This window comes from Solanum dulcamara, chromosome 5 (assembly GCF_947179165.1).
Source record: "Solanum dulcamara chromosome 5, daSolDulc1.2, whole genome shotgun sequence".
Taxonomy (NCBI): domain Eukaryota; kingdom Viridiplantae; phylum Streptophyta; class Magnoliopsida; order Solanales; family Solanaceae; genus Solanum; species Solanum dulcamara.
In genome coordinates, this window is record NC_077241.1 from 70,600,783 (window position 1) to 70,619,838 (window position 19,056).

General features: G+C 38.6%; 1 protein-coding gene and 1 pseudogene across 1 annotated transcript; one reads left to right on the plus strand and one right to left on the minus strand.

Moving 5' to 3' along the window:
- Positions 1-3,115: 3,115 nt before the first annotated feature.
- On the plus strand, positions 3,116-8,025 carry LOC129889559 (F-box protein CPR1-like; annotated as a pseudogene).
- Positions 8,026-8,753: 728 nt separating this feature from the next.
- Positions 8,754-17,595, minus strand: LOC129889560 (uncharacterized zinc finger CCHC domain-containing protein At4g19190). The gene is made up of 7 exons (XM_055964918.1): positions 17,280-17,595; positions 16,992-17,054; positions 16,590-16,750; positions 16,354-16,464; positions 12,103-12,304; positions 10,390-10,504; positions 8,754-10,294 (listed from the first exon to the last, which is right to left on the minus strand). Exons 1-7 carry the CDS (start codon positions 17,493-17,495, stop codon positions 9,117-9,119), a joined length of 2,046 nt encoding a protein of 681 aa, XP_055820893.1. The 5' UTR covers positions 17,496-17,595; the 3' UTR covers positions 8,754-9,116.
- Positions 17,596-19,056: the final 1,461 nt, after the last annotated feature.

Here is a 19,056-nt window from a genome sequence, read left to right on the forward strand (position 1 = left end):
GGGTCCCCTGAGTATCAATACTCCTTGCATTCCAGCAGATTGTACTAATCATCAGGGTTTCTGAGTTTTGGACCTAGTGTTGATGTTGCTGTTGACAACAACATTAGCAAAACTGCTGATGATACTTTGTTTAGTCTTCTTCTTTGTCTGCTTACTTTTAGAGGGTGGCTCCTTCTTTTCCTTGTCTTGCTGACTTTCCTTCTGCAATACAGCTGTCATTGTAGATCTGAATGCCTCCAGGTGATCTTCTTTTTGTGCCTCTTCCCCATGGTCATGGTCTTCCACATCTTCAGAATGAGTGACCCTATGTGCATCAGATGATCCCTGGGACTTAGCAACCAGTTGGACCTCATCCTCATGCACCTTGTCCCTGGATGGGCTGGAAGCCTTAATTTCACTCACAGCATCCTCATCCTCAGAGTCAGTCATTGGTTGATAATCACTGTCCTCTTCATCTTCCAGAGGCTGGTCATCAGAATCTTCCTCATTCTCAGACTCACACACAGCATACTCATCTTCTTGTATGTTGAGGGTGTAGGTGAGCTGAGGTAGATCAGTAGCTCTCTCAGTGATGATTTCAGCTGGATTTCTGGGAGATGTAGGAATGCAGTGGGCTTGGAGAGGAATGATATTCATCCCCACCTGGTCATCATCTAAGACAATTTGTTGACACCCCTGCTCCCCTTGCTGTACTATCACACTGTCCATTTTGGGAGTTTGACATTTATCAGTTGAGTTCATTTCTTTTATTTTCTTTTTGATGGCTTCTCTTCTTTTCTTGCTCAGCTTATTCTTCTGAACAGTAGTACTTTTACCACTAGTACTGGGATGAGATCCCAGATCTTTGGCCATGGCACCTTTGCTAGCTTGCATGGTAAGTTCAACAATACTCTCATGCATAGCATGAGGGGGTACCCCTCCCCTATTGGTTTCCCCATCCTGCATGTTAGTGGGGTTCTCATGTACACTTCCAGCCTTTCCTCCTTCAACTACCAGATCAGCAGCAACAATATTAATCTTTGGGAGGTTCAGGGGTATTGGGAGTGATAAGTCAATACCTGAGTTCCTTGCAACATTGTTCCCTTGAGCAATACCTGTTAAGATAGTACTTGTGCATTCAATATGGGGGGATGGGGTTTGTGGGAGAGATAAGTCAATACCTTGTCTCTGATTTGGAGTGCTTTCCTGCATTGTTGATGAACTCCTCACTATTGAGTTCTTTTGAATGTGTGTGTTCCCTGCAATTTGGTTAGTGGGTTGGTCTTGCATAGCAAGATCAACATGAACATTTGGAATAGAGATAGAAGTAGTAGTTTTACCTGGATTTACTTTGCTTTGCTGCACTGCAACATACTTACCTTTGGTTAATACTCCTGCAGCTCTTATTTCTTGGTTCAGCTGGCCATTAATGTGTCCTTTGTTCTGTTTCCTTCTCTGAGTTTGCCAAGCATTTTCCTCCTTGCTAGTCTTATTGTTCTGTGACTGTTGTGGTATATTGGATGTCAAAGGATTTTGGTGCACCTGTAAGTTGTCAGGTTGAGGTTGGTTGTGCTCTTTGCTCTCTCCCTGAGTTTGACTTGTATTTTTTGTTGTATTTTCAGAACTTTTCTTTTTCATTTGTTCTTCATCTCTTCTCTTGATATTACACACATGCACCTTGTGCCCCTGATGCTTGCAATACATGCAGTACTCAGGTACACTCTCATATAAAAGTTCCTGCCATCTTCCTATTGTAGGATCACTTTTGTCATGCCCAAGCCATACATGATGGGGTCTTTCTTGTGTAAGGTTGACCTGCACTCTTACCTTAGCAGTACTTCCCCTAGTCTTCTGAATAGAGGCTGCATCCATGAAGAGTACTTTCCCCACAGGAGCAAGGAGAGTGGTCAGGAACTCCTTATCATAACAGTGCCAGGGGAGTTCAGGAAGGGCAACCCAGACTGGGACAATGGGAGTCTCCTCCTCAGGCCTAAAAGTTGGAGTCCATGTTTGTATCCTCATGGATTGGCCTTCAATGGTCATTCTTTGCTTGGTCCACACAGTTGTGTAGTCCAATTCATTGTCCAAGTCAATATACACATGTCTGGCATTGAAATGGGCAATTTTAACACCCCCTACCAATTGAGTTTGGAGAATGAAGCTTCTCCTTATTAGCTCCACCTTAGGCATAGTGTTGCTGAATTTTCCAACAAGGGTATATTTACACTTTTCAGCCAATTTCACCATGAAATCCTCTTTGTCATAAATGACAGCTGGTAGGCCTTGTCTGGTGGTGTAAATAGGAGCAGACAAATTAAGAGGGATATCATTTTTTGCTTGGTTCAGCCTCAGTTTGGAAGCAAAGGTTTGGATGACTGTATATGGGGCTGGCTGAGGGACCTGTTCCTTTCTATTAGGGAACTGGTTCTTTGGGGGATTTTTAGTCATGCTTTCTATTGGCTGGGGCTGGTTACTAACAGGTTTGGGGCCCTGGTTAATGGGGTTAAGCCTATCAAAATTGGAGGAGACTTTAGGGAAGCTATTTTGAATACTTACAGGCTTATGCATTTGCATCATGTTGTTGGCCCTGTTTTGAGAGTTGGTATTAGGCTGGGGATTAGTATGCTCAGTAACCTGCATGACCATACTAGGAGCAGTACCAGGGAGTGCACAGGCTCCCCTGGAGTTCAACAAGTTAGCATCAACAATTATAGGATTAGAGGGATGCCCATCTGCACTATGCTTACCAATGTGATGGCTAGCCTCATTAACATTAGGCACCACATTATTATTCAAACATTGCACAAGATTATTAGGATTCTCAATATGCTTAGACTGTATTTGCATATACTGACCCTGCATATTGAGTTCAAGAGAGTGAGAGGACTTACCTTGTGCTCCTGTGGTTGAGCTGCTGCTGTGGGGGTGGTTCAATCCTTTTGGCATTTGATTCGTTTGATTATTTTGGGATTGAATACCATTGGCAAGGTACTGAGATTGATAATTTGCCAATGTAATCTCCTCAGTTCTAACATCACTGTGACTGTAGTTGGATTAAGTTGAAAACAGGTAAAAAAAAATAAAAATTGTCTGTAACTTTTTTTTTTTTTTTTTTTAGTTATTAGCAGTTGTTTTTAATTAAATCCAAACAGGCTAAAACTCCGGCGTGATCATTTCATCTCCGATCAACAATGTCCGCCGGTCCGCCGGAAGTAATCAGTGAAATCCTTACTCTACATCCGGTGAAGTCATTACTGAGATTCAGGTGCGTATCAAAATCATTCAAATCCCTTATCGATAGCCCACAATTCATCAAAGCTCACCTTAACCAACACACGCTGAAACCAGCTCAGATATGAAGCTTATGCTCAAGACTCACAACCTATTCTCGCTTGACTTCACTTCAATCTGTAGCGGAGACTCGACCCATCATCCAACAGAGCTTGAAACACTCACTCAAGCAACACTATCGACCATTTGAGGTACTGGGTTCTTGCCGTGGTTTGATTTTGCTATCTAACAACTTGATTAACAAGGTTTTTCTGTGGAATCCATCTACTAAGATGTTCCGTAAATTGCCTGTTTGTCAAATCAACTCTCCAAGTAGAATTCCACAGAGACAGCGTCCCGGGTTAGCCCAAATTTGTGGTGGTTTGGGGTATGCTGCTGCTGCTGCTGATTATAAGGTGGTTAGAATATCCCAATGGTACCACCCTGATGATCAATCTTCCCTAATCTCTGAGGTGATGGTTTATGGTTTGAAGTTGGATGTGTGGAAGAAGGTTCAAGACTGTCTTTACTGGTTGGTTAGGGAAGATAGTGGCACGTTTGCTGGAGGTGCATTGCACTGGATGGCAACTAAGGAACTATTAGTGAAGGGGAGCTCTTTGGTTCTTGTTGGTTTTAATCTTGTAAGTGAGAGGTATGCCATTTCCTCAGAATGTGGGCAAGCCATTCCAATTGAATTTGTCGGTCTTGGGAGAATGTCTTTGTTTGATTTTAGGTTACGTTACTGATGCAAAGAATAACGTGTTAAATCATGTTGACATATGTGATGGAGGACTATGGAGTGAAAGAGTCTTGGGTAAAGTTTTCAATTGAGCAGTTAGAAGGTCGTCAACATTTCAATTATCTAAGGCCAATATCATATTCAGTGACTGGTAGGGAAGTTCTTCTGGAAATGGATAATGAAAAGTTCCTATGGTATAATCTTGAGAAGAAGGCACTCAAACATGCTAAGATTAGTGGGGGATTGGACTATTTCGAGTCCTTTGTCAGTTTGGGAACCCTTGTCCCCCCTTATTTGGAGGTGGAAATGAAATCATGGAAGTTCAAAGTAACCGAAGAGAAGTTAGACAGGTGAGTGAATGCATATTTTATCTTATATTTCGGCTTCATTGTTTCTTCTCCCGGGCAATAAAAACTGAGCATGCAGTTGCAGTTTGTTTGATTAACATGTATAGTGGCAATCAAGTTTCTGCTAACTGAATATGAGGAAAGGCAGTATAGTTCTAAGTCTTGATTGTCTTTTCCTGGTGTTTGTATAAATTGCATTTTTTCATTTGTATTTTACTAGGTGATTTGGCGCAGTCTGATAGATTACGGGACTTTGGGTGCTGTAGGTGTATTAGGGTTGAGGAGGTTAGATGCACTATTAGCAGGATGAGAAGGGGAAGAGTGACTGGTCCTGATGAGATCCCGGTGGATTTTTGGAAGAGCACAGACAAAAAAGGTGTAGAGTGGTTGACTAGGTTGTTCAATACTATGCTTAACACAGCAAAAATGCCCGACGAATGGAGGTAGAGTACAATGGTTCCTTTGTACAAGAACAAGGGCGATATCCAAAACTGTAATAACTACAGGGGTATCAAATTGCTAAGCCACACTATAAAGGTCTGGGAAAGAGTGGTGGAGGTGAGGGTGAGGAAGTGGGTGTCTATTTTTGAGAATCAATTTGGATTCATGCCAAGACGTTCGACTACTGAAGCCATCCACCTTATGCAGAGATTGATGGAGAAGTATAGGGAAAGGTAGAGGGATCTTCATATGGTGTTCATTGACCTTGAAAAAGCGTATGACAAAGTCCCGAGGGACGTTCTCTGGAGGTGTTTGGAGTCTAAGGGTGTCCCGATGGTGTATATTAAGGCGATAAAGGACATGTACGATGGAGTGCGAATGGTGGGAGGAGACTCGGAGCACTTTCTAGTGGAGATGGGGCTACACCAGGGATCAGTCTTCAGTCCTTAGTCCTTTCCTATTTGCCTTGGTGATGGATGAGTTGATGCAATCTATTCAGGAGGAGGTTCCTTGGTGTATGTTATTTGCAGATGACATAGTATTGGTTGATGAGACGCGGGACAAAGTTAATGCTAGGTTAGAGGTTTGGAGATAGACTCTGGAATCCAAAGGATTCAGGTTGAGGAGGACCAAAACAAAGTATTTGGAGTGCAAATTCGGTGGTGTGGTAGATGAAACAGACGCAGAAGTGAGGCTTGCCACACAACCTATTCCCAAGAGATAAAACTTTAAGTATCTTAGGTCTGTAATCCAGGGTAGTGGGGACATCGACAGTGATGTCACACACCGCATTGGGGTAGCATGGACGAAATGGATGCTTGCGTCTGGAGTCTTGTGCGATAAGAAGGTACCGTCCAAACTTAAAAGGGAAGTTTTACAGAGTGGTGGTTAGACCGTCCCTATTGTATGAGATGGAATGCTGGCTAGTCAAGAACTCTCATGTTCAGAAGATAAATGTTACGAAGATGAGGATGTTGAGATGGATGTTTGGTCATACTAGGAGCGACATGATTAGGAATGAGGTTATTCGAGAGAAAGTAGTAGTGACCCCTGTGACGGACAAGACGAGGAAAGCGAGACTGAGATGGTTTGGACATGTGCGAAGGAGGTGCGTTGACGCCCCAGTGAGGAGGTGCAAGAGGATGGTTGTAGGGGGGAATCGGAGGGGTAGAGGTAGGCCGAAGAAGTATTGGGGAGAAGTGATTAGACAAGATTTGGCACAACTCCATATTACCGAGGATTTGACCCTAGATAGGAAGGAGTGGAGGACATGTATTAGGGTAGAAGGTTAGTAGGGGGAGGGAATTAGTGGAGGATCAACATTTTGTGTATGTAGTGTGTCTATATTATCACTTTTTTTGCCGTGAGTTGTTTCTTCATTGTAGACTTTCCTATTAATTGCTATGTTGTATTTATTGTTTATTATTCTGTTACTTGGGTTTGAGGCACTTGAGCCGAGGGTATTTCGGAAACAACCTCTCTACCTCCTCGAGGTAGTGGTGTAAGGTTTGCGTACACTCTACCCTCTCCATACCCCACTTAGTGGGATTCCACTGGGTTGTTGTATAAATCTTATTAACCTGCTCTATTGATGAATCTAAATGCAAAGAGCCTGCTGTCTAATTTCCTACTATTGGTAAGGGAGAGTTTGACCTCCCTCTGATTACGACCCAATGTTCAAGTTATACAATTTTGGTTAAGGAGGGTATCACGTAAAGCTTTGCCTTTTAGTTATCACATGTTATACATTTGACGCGTGAGTATGTAGCAAACGTTTTGGTTGTTTTGTCATCATCCGTTCTCATCATTACCACCGCTTCCTCTGTCTTCTTTAAGCCAAATTTTGATATTTTCTGGTGGATTCTTTCTGTGTTTAGCTTTGCTCTTCTTCCTCAATTTTCTTGGTACTTACTGATTTGCCTTTACCAGCTTTTGGGTAAGTTTAGTTCATACTATATTGATTTCAATTTCTCCCTTTTTGGTTTTCTGATCTGTTATATTTTTGTTATTAACAATTTTTTCAAGGTATCGGCTAAACTGCTTGGTCAAGCGAGAATTTGGAGACAAGTTTTTTTTTTTCTATTTTGTGGGTTTAAGGTTTAGAGTAAAGAAGTTATGATGCAGATTTACTGAAAGGGGATATGACCTTATTTTTTACCCATGAAAAAAGCTAAAAGACATTCAGTTAATAAGTAGCCCCAGCTCAATAGCTTAGCCCATGGAGAAATAGAGGAAGTTTGCTTGGCAAAAGTATGGTGCAGAGAATAAATTTTACCCATAATTAGAACCCCTGTCTCTCTCTATATTTGTAGGATTATACAAGTTATGTTGTTGTTGTTTCTATATGTAATAATGTGTACTGTTCTACTAAATCAATCAGAAGGCGTATTGATAAAGTTTTGACAAGAGAATGGTTAATAGTTTGCAGAACTTTCTATTTCAGTTTTCAATTTGTATTTTATTTGCACTGTAGAATAAGAACCTATTACTGAAAGAGTAAAGGAGAACAATTAGTTTCTAAATGAAGCATTAGTATTACCAAAATCAATGAAGCTGGATGAAATGTCATCTCTTTTGATGTCTTGTTGTATTTTCATGCTTTACCTTCGAAGTGTGTTTATATTTATTGTAGCTTTGTTAGTCCTTCGCACAGCTTACAAATTTCTTCTTGGATGTCATTACATCTGTTCTATTTGTAGATTGCTTGAATGCATTACTATGGAAGTTAGGTAGCTTTCTTGCACATTGCAGTTTTCATTCTGAATTTGTTCACCTTACCATTCCCTGTCTTGATGACAAATTGGATTTTGTGATGTCCAGAAAGCATGTTATGTGAACTCCTGTAACTCATTCTTCTTCAAATTATTAACTTCAGTTCTCTTCCTTGGGTAAATAAATCTACCTACAAAGTACCAGATTATATGATTGCATTCTGGCCATTCATCTCAACTATTTGATATTTTATCTTTGTGATGCACTATTATATTAGCTTCTTATCTTTTACATTGTTTGGCCATATACGTTTGAGGTATAATTTATTTTTCCTTTTTCAGGTATGAGAATGACCGAGATGTCCTAAAAAAGTTTTTGGGTAAAGCAATGTGTTTTGTTGTTATACTATAAGCATGGTTCACCAGTGTCCACCGAAGGCAATGTGGAGGTGACTTGTGAAATGTACTATATGTTTTGGCTCTTAAACGTAAAACTGTTACCAGTTTTATGCTTATTGCACATAAAAATGTCTCACCAGATACATCGGATGAACTCTCTTCATTTCTCTTTTTGCCTCTTTACTATTTGTTTTACAAAGAAGTACAGTAATAGAAGTTACTATCTAGACAAAGATTGATGGGTGTCCAAAAGTATCGAAGCAGATATCTCTCAAGTAAAAAGGGAACTCAACAAAGATCCAACTCCATTTGAAAACATGCTACTAATTCAAATGCAAGTTTTTGTGCTTAACACAATGTTATGAGTTAAATGACCAAAACACGAGCTAGAAAATCAGAAATCATTGGGGGGCTATTAAGAATGCACGGTGGACAGATTGAAATTTTCAGACTTGGCCAATGTTTAAGGTCACAACTGGTACATACCAAGTAGTTTCTGCTTTCCTGCAAAATTTATTGCAATGATTCTCCAAATTCCTTAAGCTTCTTGGCTATATCAACTCCCATTCTTTCTCCAGAAAGCTAGCGCATCAATCTTTCTTATACAACCACTGTATACATATAGATATCATCGCATAGCAAACTAACTTCCACAGTCGTTTTTACTTGATAAGAACTCAGTTGAGGGGATAGCGATAATAATATCACTGCTTGATTGAAAGCTGATTATAGCTGGTCAACCAAACAATTCCAGAAATAGAACAAACGCCACCCACAAAAAAATTGGCATTATCAATTTGACAATCATAAACTGGAGGTGTTTTATATTTTTAAGAATATTGGGAGGATCTATGCAGCTTTGTTAAATAGAGTGACAAGAGTCCAGTAAGTAGCAACCTCTTAACATTACTTCTGTTGAAAGAATCACATCACCTCGGTATTCAGAGACAAACTACATTAAAAATTCGCATTCACTTAGCCTATAGGAAGAACAGGACTGGTAACCAAAAAAAAACTAAGCCAAATAATACCAAATTGATAGCCATACGAAATATACACTTACGCATAGACAGAGGTGCATGGAGCTAACTCCATGATTGGACTGATCACTTTCTTTTCACTGGTTCTACACGACCATTTCTTCCTTTACCTGTTTTGCATCACAAGTGGACCTAAGAACTCTTAATAGGAGGAAACACCTACATACTATAACTTCATGGTCATGAATAATCAAGAATGATTGTACTGCTGCCGACTGTGATGATGACGGTGGTGATGATTCTTCTTCACGTGTTCCATATCTTCAGGCTCAGGTGACCTTGATCGCGAACGTCTGTGTCTGCTACTCCTTTTCTGATGCCTATCATTATCATCGTCATCTCTGTCATGATAATGGTGGTGATGATTCTTCTTCATACTGTGTTCCTTATCTTCAGGCTCGGGTGAACGTCCGCGTCTGTTACTCCTTTTCTGATGCCCATCCTTATCATCGTCCTCTCTGTCATGACGATGGTGGTGATGATTCTTCTTCTTACAGTGTTCCTTATCTTCAGGCTCGGGTGAGCGTCCGTGTCTGTTGCTCCTTTTCTGATGCCTGTCATTATAATCATCCTTTGAGTCGAGATAATGGTGGTGATGATTCTTCTTGCTGTGATCCTTATTTTCACGCTCGGGTGAGCTTGACCGTGAACGTCCGTGTCTGTTACTCCTTTTCTGATGCTTGTCATTATCATCATCCTTTAAGTCGTGATAATAGTGGTGATGATTCTTCTTCCTGTTATCCTTCTCTTCAGGCTCGGGTGAACTTCTCTGTCTGTTACTCCTTTTCTGACGCCTTCCATTATCATCGTCCTCTGAGTCATGATAATGGTGGTGATGATTCTTCTTCCTGTGATCCTTCTCTTCGGGCTTGGGTGAACTAGACCGTGACCGTTTCTGTCGGTTACTCCTTTTCTGAGGCCTGTCATTATCATCATCCTCTGAGTCATGATAATAGTGGTGATTCTTCTTCTTCCTGTGTTCCTTATCTTCGGGCTCGGGTGAACTTGACCGTGAACATTTGTGTCTGTTACTCCGCTGATACCTGTCATTATCATCGTCCTCTGAACTCGACTCAGAATGCTTTGCCCAACTTGACCGTGGATGCCTCTGTCTGTTACTTTGTCTCTGATGCCCATAAGAATCATCAGAAGACTTCGATTGCTTTAGAGACTTCTTGTGCTTTTTCTTCTTCAGTGTTCTTCCTCTATCATCATCCGAAGATGAACTAATTTCTTTATCACCACGTAAATCTGTTCTGGTTGGTGAAGACCGCTTTCTGTTCTTGTTTTTACTGGACTTCTTTTTCTTCTTTGGTTTGCACGATAAGCTGGCCAGCAAATCAGGTACATTATCCCCAGTAAGAAATCCTGCTCAACAAACAAGGGATTAGGATTCAATGTACCTAAAACACTAATAAAGAAGTTAAGCTCAACAACCATGAGCCACAGAAAGAAGAATTTACCTCCGTACTCATCAAATATGTCCTCAGCAACTATCTGTTGGTTGGGGTCGTCAAGTTCGAAGCCACCCCTTGGAGGACTGATTCCAGGCTTTTGTTTGAGCTCCCACTTCAAAGGCTGCAGAGAAGGCCGCACAACAGACAAATGAGACATTAGGATCTATTAGTTTGGTGAAAGAAATTTACACACTTTTTCTGAAACACATAGGAAGAGAAAGTCCCTTCCCTTGTTTGTTTGAGTAGAAGAGGAGAACGAAATATTAATGATAAAAAAAAACTATTTTTTCCTCTGAGCGCCTAAAAAGTAAATTCATGAGAAAGTCAAATATTTCCCGTTTCCCTAACTTTCCAATCAATATTCATTCCTAGTTTCCAATTATAGGTTGGACTCTGTATCAGCTTTTCTTTCAAACATTTCCCATTCAATACCATCAGCTTTTCTTTCAAACATTTCCCATTCAATGCCCTCTGGGATTGCAAAAGATGTTTTTCAGCATTTGTTATTAAGTCATCTTCCCATACCAGCTCCAAATGACTTCTCTAAGAAAGTTCTTGGCATCACTAACTAAAGCCCAAAATATTGCAAAAATGTATATTCCGTTATATATTTCGTTTCACTTTGGACCGTCTCAAGGTGCTTGACATTGTTACATTTCTATACAAGTTAACTTTGATGTGATATTCTTTTGATAAGCCATTATATTTTCTCTATCAAAATAAAATATTTGATTATTTTATTTTAATATTATCTTCCACAATTACTAAAATATAATATAAGTCAAATTACTATCTCAGGTCCGTGCACAATCATATCACTCAGACAAAACAGGATGAAGGGAATCCATATCTTGTAAAAAGAGAACATATACTATAGCATTGCAATTCCAAACTACGCAAAATAGGTTATTTGCATCCATCTGCTGCACAAATGCAGTCCCTATGCTCAAGTGTTCTTGTGCTAGACAAACTTCATGCAACCAAATAAGATATTGGGGGCTTGGTTTTTCCACAGAATTCCTTTCCAATTCTCACAGGACAGGTTCACCCCTTAATTAAGAATCTTTATAATTACTGAAGTTTAAGACACTGGTTTTCCAGGACAACTACACAATTCATACATTACTTTTACTCCATTTCCTTTAATTTCTTTTGATGAGCTTGTGGAAAAAATGTAGGTACCCGACCAAAAACCTCAAGCGAATAACCAAAGCAGATCAAGACCTTTATAAACCCTTCAAATCGTTGAGGGCCCTAATATACCCAATGTGGGATATCATATACTTCAACATCCTCCAGCACATGGAACCAAATTTTGAGGTTCACGTGTGGACTTGATGGTAAACAATAAACATACGCGTCTGATTCCCACTTCCTTCTAGTGACAAGTTCAACAAGTTATTTCTGTTTGAAAAAGTGAAGCTTTCCAGCAAACTGGATAATACCTGATTCTTAATCTACCTCCATTAAGTTCACTGTTTTAACCAATCTCCCCCAAATTTTTCTTCTTTCTGGGAGGTCAGCTGGTCAAGTCATAAAGGCTATGTTAGACATCGGTCCATTACCTCTGTCGAACACGCAATTCTTTTGGCATTGGACCCTAAGAATTTGATCAAATTTCAACAGATAGAACGAGACTTGTGTGTGTGTTGGGGGGGGGGGGGGGGTTACCAAAAAGAAAGAGTACATGCGCACACACACATACATAGACCACTTTACCTCAGAAGCATCTGTCTGAGCCAGGATAGCAGTTAAAGGGTCATCTCTTTTTATTCGACTCTCTTCATTTGGCATTATAGCATCTTTCAATGGACATTCACGATCACCACTCTGGTGGCCAAAGGTTCCACATCTGACGCACTTGACATTACGTATCTCAATTCCAAAGGGTTTGGCCCTTCCAACTACACCTGTTTCCAGCCTAGAGGTGAAGAACAATCAATTGTATTAATATATCTTGGTAATCGGAAGGCAAAAGATGCCATAAGTTTAGTTACACAATATTAGATAGAAAAAATAAAAAAGGACAGACGAAAGATGAATATCTGTTAACAGGAAGATCTCAAATCACACAATCACATTATTTGCAGTATGTTTTAACTCAAAAGAAAAGAATTGATCATGCATTGGAAAGTATTATTTGAGTAACTACCACAAAGGAAGCCAATCAAAGACCAGAAAAAGGTTAGGACAACAACTCTGTTTCTTTTATCCTCTAAGTGTGCTGGTTGTAATTTTACCGAACATGCTCATTTCTAATCTTATCAAATCTTGTATGACCGCACATCCATCTTAACATAAACACTCTGCAACACTCATCTTATGGATACATTGGACTTTAGATGCACCACACTCAGTCTCAGATACGAATCAGAGAACTTTTGAAGATAAGAGAAGGTCCTGTGATAGTGTAGCCAGAGAGGTAGCATACATGTGTAATATGAAGGCTCCTATGGCCATTGGCACTAGACTTGACCATCTTCTGTTTAAGTTTCCTCCCTTAGAAGAGGTTGATGTCTTTTGAGTTTTTACTCTGTTTGGATAACAAACTGTGATTAGGTTTGTTATGGTTTTGTATATACTGCTTGGTGATTAATGAAAAAAGTTAGTTACTGTTAGAATAGGAATAAATGTACATAATCCTACTTAGAATAGGAATAGAAATAGGAATAAGTTATAGTATCCTACTTGGAAAAGGATTGTTTTATAGTGTCTATAAATATGATCTTTGTGTAATAATGTTCTTATGCAATTCAATAATATTTTTCTCCTATATTTTTCACATGGTATCAAAGCATTGGTGAGAAACTTACAAGAAAGAAAACCTAGTCAGTTTCGGTGACCCTCAAAGGCTGGTTTGCGTCGGTTTTTGTTTTGTAAGTGTTGTGCGAAAACCAACCACGAGGTGCGGAACACTCAGGCGAGCCACAGATCTGCATCGCCACGCGCTTCACGAGCCGGCGCGTGTGGCAGTTTCTGGCCAGTTTTTGACATATTTGTTTTTTCCAGTGAGGTCGTCTCTGCATCCCGAGGCTGACCATATATTTATATTTTGATTCCAACCAGTTTCCGACAGTCAGATTTATCTTCCGGCGACTGAACCTTCTTTTCTAGATTTCGGTAGTCAGATTCCTTTTTTTTCTGTGAGAATTGTAATTTCATAATATGACTTTCGAATTGATATTTTTGGTTCCAAAAAGATCGGAAGTTCAAGCCCTATGATTACTTCGGAACCATTAATAGGAAGCTCAAACTATTTAGCTTGGGCTTCCTCGGTTGAGCTGTGGTGTAAGGGTCAAGGCATCCAAGATCACTTAACCAATAATGTTTTGTGTGGTAAATGAAAAGGCAAAGGCTAGTGAGGAAGATGGAAAAGCCAAAGCACAATGGGTGAAGGTTGATGCTCAATTATGTAGTCTCCTACGGTGATATATCGATTCCAAGTTGATGCCCTTGTTTCACCCATCCCAGACATGTTATTCAGTTATGGAAAAGGCTCGCGCTTTATACACTAATGACATATCTCGATTCTACAATGTGATATCTCGAATGACCAACTTAAAGAAACAAAAATTTGATATGCCTACTTACTTGGGACAGGTACAAGTAGTCATGGAGGAATTTGAAACGTCGATGCCAGTTACTACGAATGTGGAAAGACAACAAGAGCACGGACATACGTTGTTTCTAGTTCTTACACTTGCTAGACTTCCTATTGACCATGATTCAGTGTGTGATCAAATTTTAGGTAGTCTTGTAGTTCCTACAATTGATGAATTATTCTCTTGTCTACTTTGTCTTGCCGCACCTCCCAATCACAAAGGAGTTTCATCACCCACCATTGACTCCTCTGTTCTTGCATCTCAACCGCAGAAAAACGAACATATCAATCTATGGAGAATCGACGAGGAGGAGGGCATTTTTGGGAAACCTCGATCCAAGTGTAGTCATTGTCATAAACTTGGGCACACTCGTGACATCTATTATATTTTGCATGGTCCACCACCCAGTTATGATCCTATTGCTCTAAAGGAATATAATGAGTTCCTTTGAAATCGTGCAAGTAAGCAGACATCTCCATAAGTAGCATCTGTGGCTCAGCCTACTCAGTCATCCAATAATGCTCATATTGCTCATACAGAATATGATGAATTCCTCCAGTATCGAGCAAGCAAGCAAATGTCTCCACAAGTAGCTTCGATTGCACAACCTGATGTTTCTGTTACGGGTAATTCTTTTGCTTGTGTTTCACAATCTAGTATTCTTGGATCATAGGTGATGGACTCATGCGCTTCTAATCATATCTCTGGCAATAAATCACTTTTGTTAAACTCCTTTGTTAGACCCATTGACACTCCTATGATCCGAATGTTAAACTCCTTTCAGAATAGAGGGAGCCACTCAGTAATCCCGAAAGGTATAGATGGTTGGTTGGAAAGTTGAATTATCTCACAGTGACTAGACCTGACATCTCTTTTCCTGTGAGTGTTGTAAGTCAGTTTATGATTTCTCCTTGTGATAGTCATTGGGATGCAGTTATTCATATTCTGCGATATATAAAGTCAGCTCCCGATAAAGGACCACTCTTCGAGGATCACGACCATGAGCATATCACCGGATATACAGATGCTGATTGGACAGGATCACCCTCTTATGACGTTCTTCATCCGGATATTGTGTTTTAGTAGGAGGTAATTTGGTGTAGTGGAAGAGTAAGAAACAAAGTGTGGTTGCTCGATCTAGTGCAGAAGCAGAATATCGAGCAATAGCTATAGCAACCTGTGAGCTAGTTTGGATCAAACAGTTGCTAAGAGAACTAAAATTTGGAAAAAGCGATCATATGGAGCTTATGTGCGATAATCAAGCGGCCCTTCATATCGCATCAAATCTAGTGTTTCATGAGAGGACTAAGCACATTGAGATTGATTGTCACTTTGTCAGAGAAAAGATACTCTCAGGAGATATTGTTGCAAAGTTTGTGAAGTCAAGTGATCAACTTGCAGATATCTTCACCAAGTCCCTCACCGGTCCTCGTATTAATTATATTTGGAACAAACTAGGTACATATGATTTGTACGCACCAGCTTGAGGGGGAGTGTTCGAATAGGAATAGGTGTACACAATCCTACTTAGAATAGGAATAGTTTATAGTATCCTACTTGGAAAATGATTGTTTTATAGTGTCTATAAGTAGGGTCTTTGTGTAATAATGTTCTTACTTCTTACGCAATTCAATAATATTTTTTTCCTATATTTCTCCCAGTTACCAAAAAAGAAGTGGAATGCCTCAGATTCTCATCACCCTGTATAACACTAATTTTAGCTCGGATCCTAGTTCCAAAACCAGGAAAGTAGAAAAGCAGTAGCATCATTGATAAAAAGGAGGTGAAAACTGCTTACGCAATAACAATGACAAAGGCACGACAACAGCAAGCAGATTTAGTCCATTTAAATAACTGTGCCTAAGGATAATAACACCATCTTGGTGAAGAAGTGATGAGTAGCTTTCACTTATTACAATGAGTCAATGACAACAAAAAAGTACCTACATAATCAACATTTGAGAAGTTGATAGCAAGAAAAAATACTCCATACATGTCTTGTCAGTATCTATTTTCCTCCAAGTTCTACAACAATCCAATTAATGTTTGAAATTCGATACTGCAAGCTAATTGAGATTTAAGGGAGAACTGTTCCCTTCTCCGGCTCACAAGACAAGCATTTTTCCTAGTTTTGATGCCATACAGCTCCTTGAAAGGGAGAAAGAAAAGACAAAACAAGTATGAAGTATAATATAGCTCATCAAATTGCCACAACAACAAGTGGTTCTAAACAGCTTTAGCAAACCAAACTGGTAAACTATTATAGCTTCTCAAATCTCAACTCACAATCAAATAGCTTAAAACTGAAAAATTGATGTCACAAATAACTTCACAATTTGGTTATCAAGCCTGAGGAAAACAAACATACCGTGGAGCGTTTTTAAGCACTTCAAATTCTTCTTCTGTTGGCAAAGGACGACCATAAATATCCTTTACCCTTGGTTTTTTTTTCTCCTCAGCAGGTGGCACTTCAGGTCTCCTATGAAAGATTTAAAGCAATCAAAGTGAGTCCAAATTTTATAATCATGATACCTGGCACTTCAGTCTTTTTAACAAAATTGAGATTTAGAGTCATCTAAAACTACATCAGCTTAGCAGCATTACCCAGAAGTGGAGGCCCCTGCTGCAGATGTGTCTTGAGAAGTGCTACCATTCCCCTGCCCTTGATCTCTTGCTTCGTCAGCAATCTCGGCAGCTTTTGCACTTTCTGGATTGTAGCCAGGCGGTCGAACATACATAAAGCTAACAGCTTTCATTATCTCCATCTAACAACATTGTCACACAACCAAGTCAAAATCCCCCCAAAAAAACATCCGGAAACACCACATATTCAATCCACATTTACAAATAGTAATTGTTTCATATCAATTACAAGCCTGAAGAGAATATACCCATGATTCTTTAACATCTTAAGACACCCAAAATCTTATGCCTGTTTGTTTTGGATTATAAGACTGATTCTAAGTCATTAAACAAGTAATTAAACAACAGTCGTTACTGGGCTACCTTTTCTTTCTCTTTCTTGGAGACGAGAGCAGTCTGACGAAAAAACTCCTGTTCTTGAGCATACTGAAACACACCCACCCACAAAAGAAACAGTTAGCTAACTTAAGAAATTTGAGAAATCAATCAAACTGAAACAAACCCAAATCACAATAACAATAGAACCCAAATTGAAATATGTTTTAACAAGCAAACTAACAAGAACCCAGATCGAGAAAATCGCAAATGACGAGAAGAAAATCATGAAAAGGGAAATTGGCTATATGGGTCGGTTGAAAATAGAATAAAAACCTCGCGGGAAATCTCCTCAGCTCGTAGTTCTCTCTGGGCATGAGTCTGCTCGGCAATCCACTTTCTACGTTGGTTTGGGTAAGAGAGAGGATGCCAAGGCTTCTGGTTAAGGAAAGAGTGAGACCATGCTGTACCAGCTTTGGTTTTGTAATCAACTTCTCCTCCTTTATCGGAAAATCTCTTGCTTAGCCGGGGTCCACCTACCTCTTCCTCCATGACGGCTGAGTTCCGGCTTGGGGTGGACGGGAGCTGGTGTTGGAATGTATATGGTCCTTCGTAGATGAGTAAAGGTGCAATAGAACCCTCAAACTTTTTTTTTTTAATTCTTCCTATTAATATTTTAGTCCCACTAATTCAGATTCACGCCATCAACTTTTTATTATTGATGTTTACGGTCAATTCAAATTTCAAAGTAATTATTTCAATATATTTATGGTAATTTTAATTCTTTATATTTGTAAAAAATATGCACTTTTTTTTTTGTCAAGTATTAACAAACTGTATGGTAGATTTGAAAGTAAATGTGAAAATATTTTTTTTTAAAAACACTAAAAAAGTACCATCATATCTTAGAAATTCCAATATGCATAAAAAATTATTAAAAATTATAAATAATGTAAAATGCACAAACTCTATGAATAGAAAAGAAATCATTTAAAAATACACCTTCAAATATCAGTTTCTTGATTTTTATTGTTTATACAATTTTATAAAACCTAAAAAATATTAATAAATTAGAGAGGTTAATTTAAAAGTTTTGAAGTACGTGTGAATCCATGTGACAGTAAATAGAGTTTGTAGGATATTTGAGCATACTTATTTATTAGTTGGAAAGGTTTATGTTAGACAACTAAATACATAGCTTATAAAAACTGAACTAGGTATGAAGCTAATATAGAGCCCGTTTGGATGGACTTTAATTGGTCAAAACTAATTTAAAATTCTTTTTTAATTTTTGGACGTGTTAGCCTAATGCTAATTTTAAGCCATAAAGTTCTTAAAGTCAGTCAAAAATGAAAAGTTAAAATTCCTAACTTTTTTTTTCTAAGTGTTTAAAGTCATTTTCTTTGACCATGGAAATTACTTTTATATCCCTTATATTTTAACTAAATTTCCAAACTACCATTTTTGTTCTTTTAATCCTAAAATTCACACTATTTTCCTCATTTAAACATTTTTATCCAAACACTCAACTTCTTATTTATAAAAATAACTTTCAGAAGAAGCACTTTATACGTAAAAATTATTTTTTTAAGTCCATCCAAACGGGCTCATAATTAAACCAGTTATATCATTATGCCGATTCAACGTCATAATTAATAATGGAAAGGAAACGTTGAAGCTTTAGAAGGACTTTAAGAATGCAGATGGGCTATGAGCACGATTATCCAATTTTGTAAATTTTGAAGGTGAAAAAAAATGAAATGCCTACAATGTTCAATTGTAATTAAGTGACACTTCATAAATAGAGAAAAGTGGATGAGTTTTGAGTTAATTTTTTTTTTATATAAGAATAGGTTCATTTTAATCTTTTAAATATAACTCTAAACATATTCTATTTTTTAGCTTAGCTAAAGTGGAGCACTTCTGGTCTCTAACATAACAATGTTAATTTTTTTTAAAAAAATCTTATGTTCTTTTTATTAAAGATTTCATTTTACATGTTTATTTTTATACGTAAGACCTCTAAAAAAATATTAATTTATTCTATTCAATTTGTAAATGTCATGTTACACCATATATGTGTAGAAATATCATGTCTTGATCATCAAATATT

Excerpts from the sequence above, each read along its gene's own strand:
- LOC129889560 (XM_055964918.1), bottom strand. The coding sequence starts at position 17,495 with ATGGAGGAAGAGGTAGGTGGACCCCGGCTAAGCAAGAGATTTTCCGAT. Across the intron at positions 17,055-17,279 it reads CTGAGGAGATTTCCCGCGAG|TATGCTCAAGAACAGGAGTT; the intron begins GTTTTTATTCTA and ends GGTGTGTTTCAG. Across the intron at positions 10,505-12,102 it reads CTCAGACAGATGCTTCTGAG|CCTTTGAAGTGGGAGCTCAA; the intron begins GTAAAGTGGTCT and ends CCTTCTCTGCAG.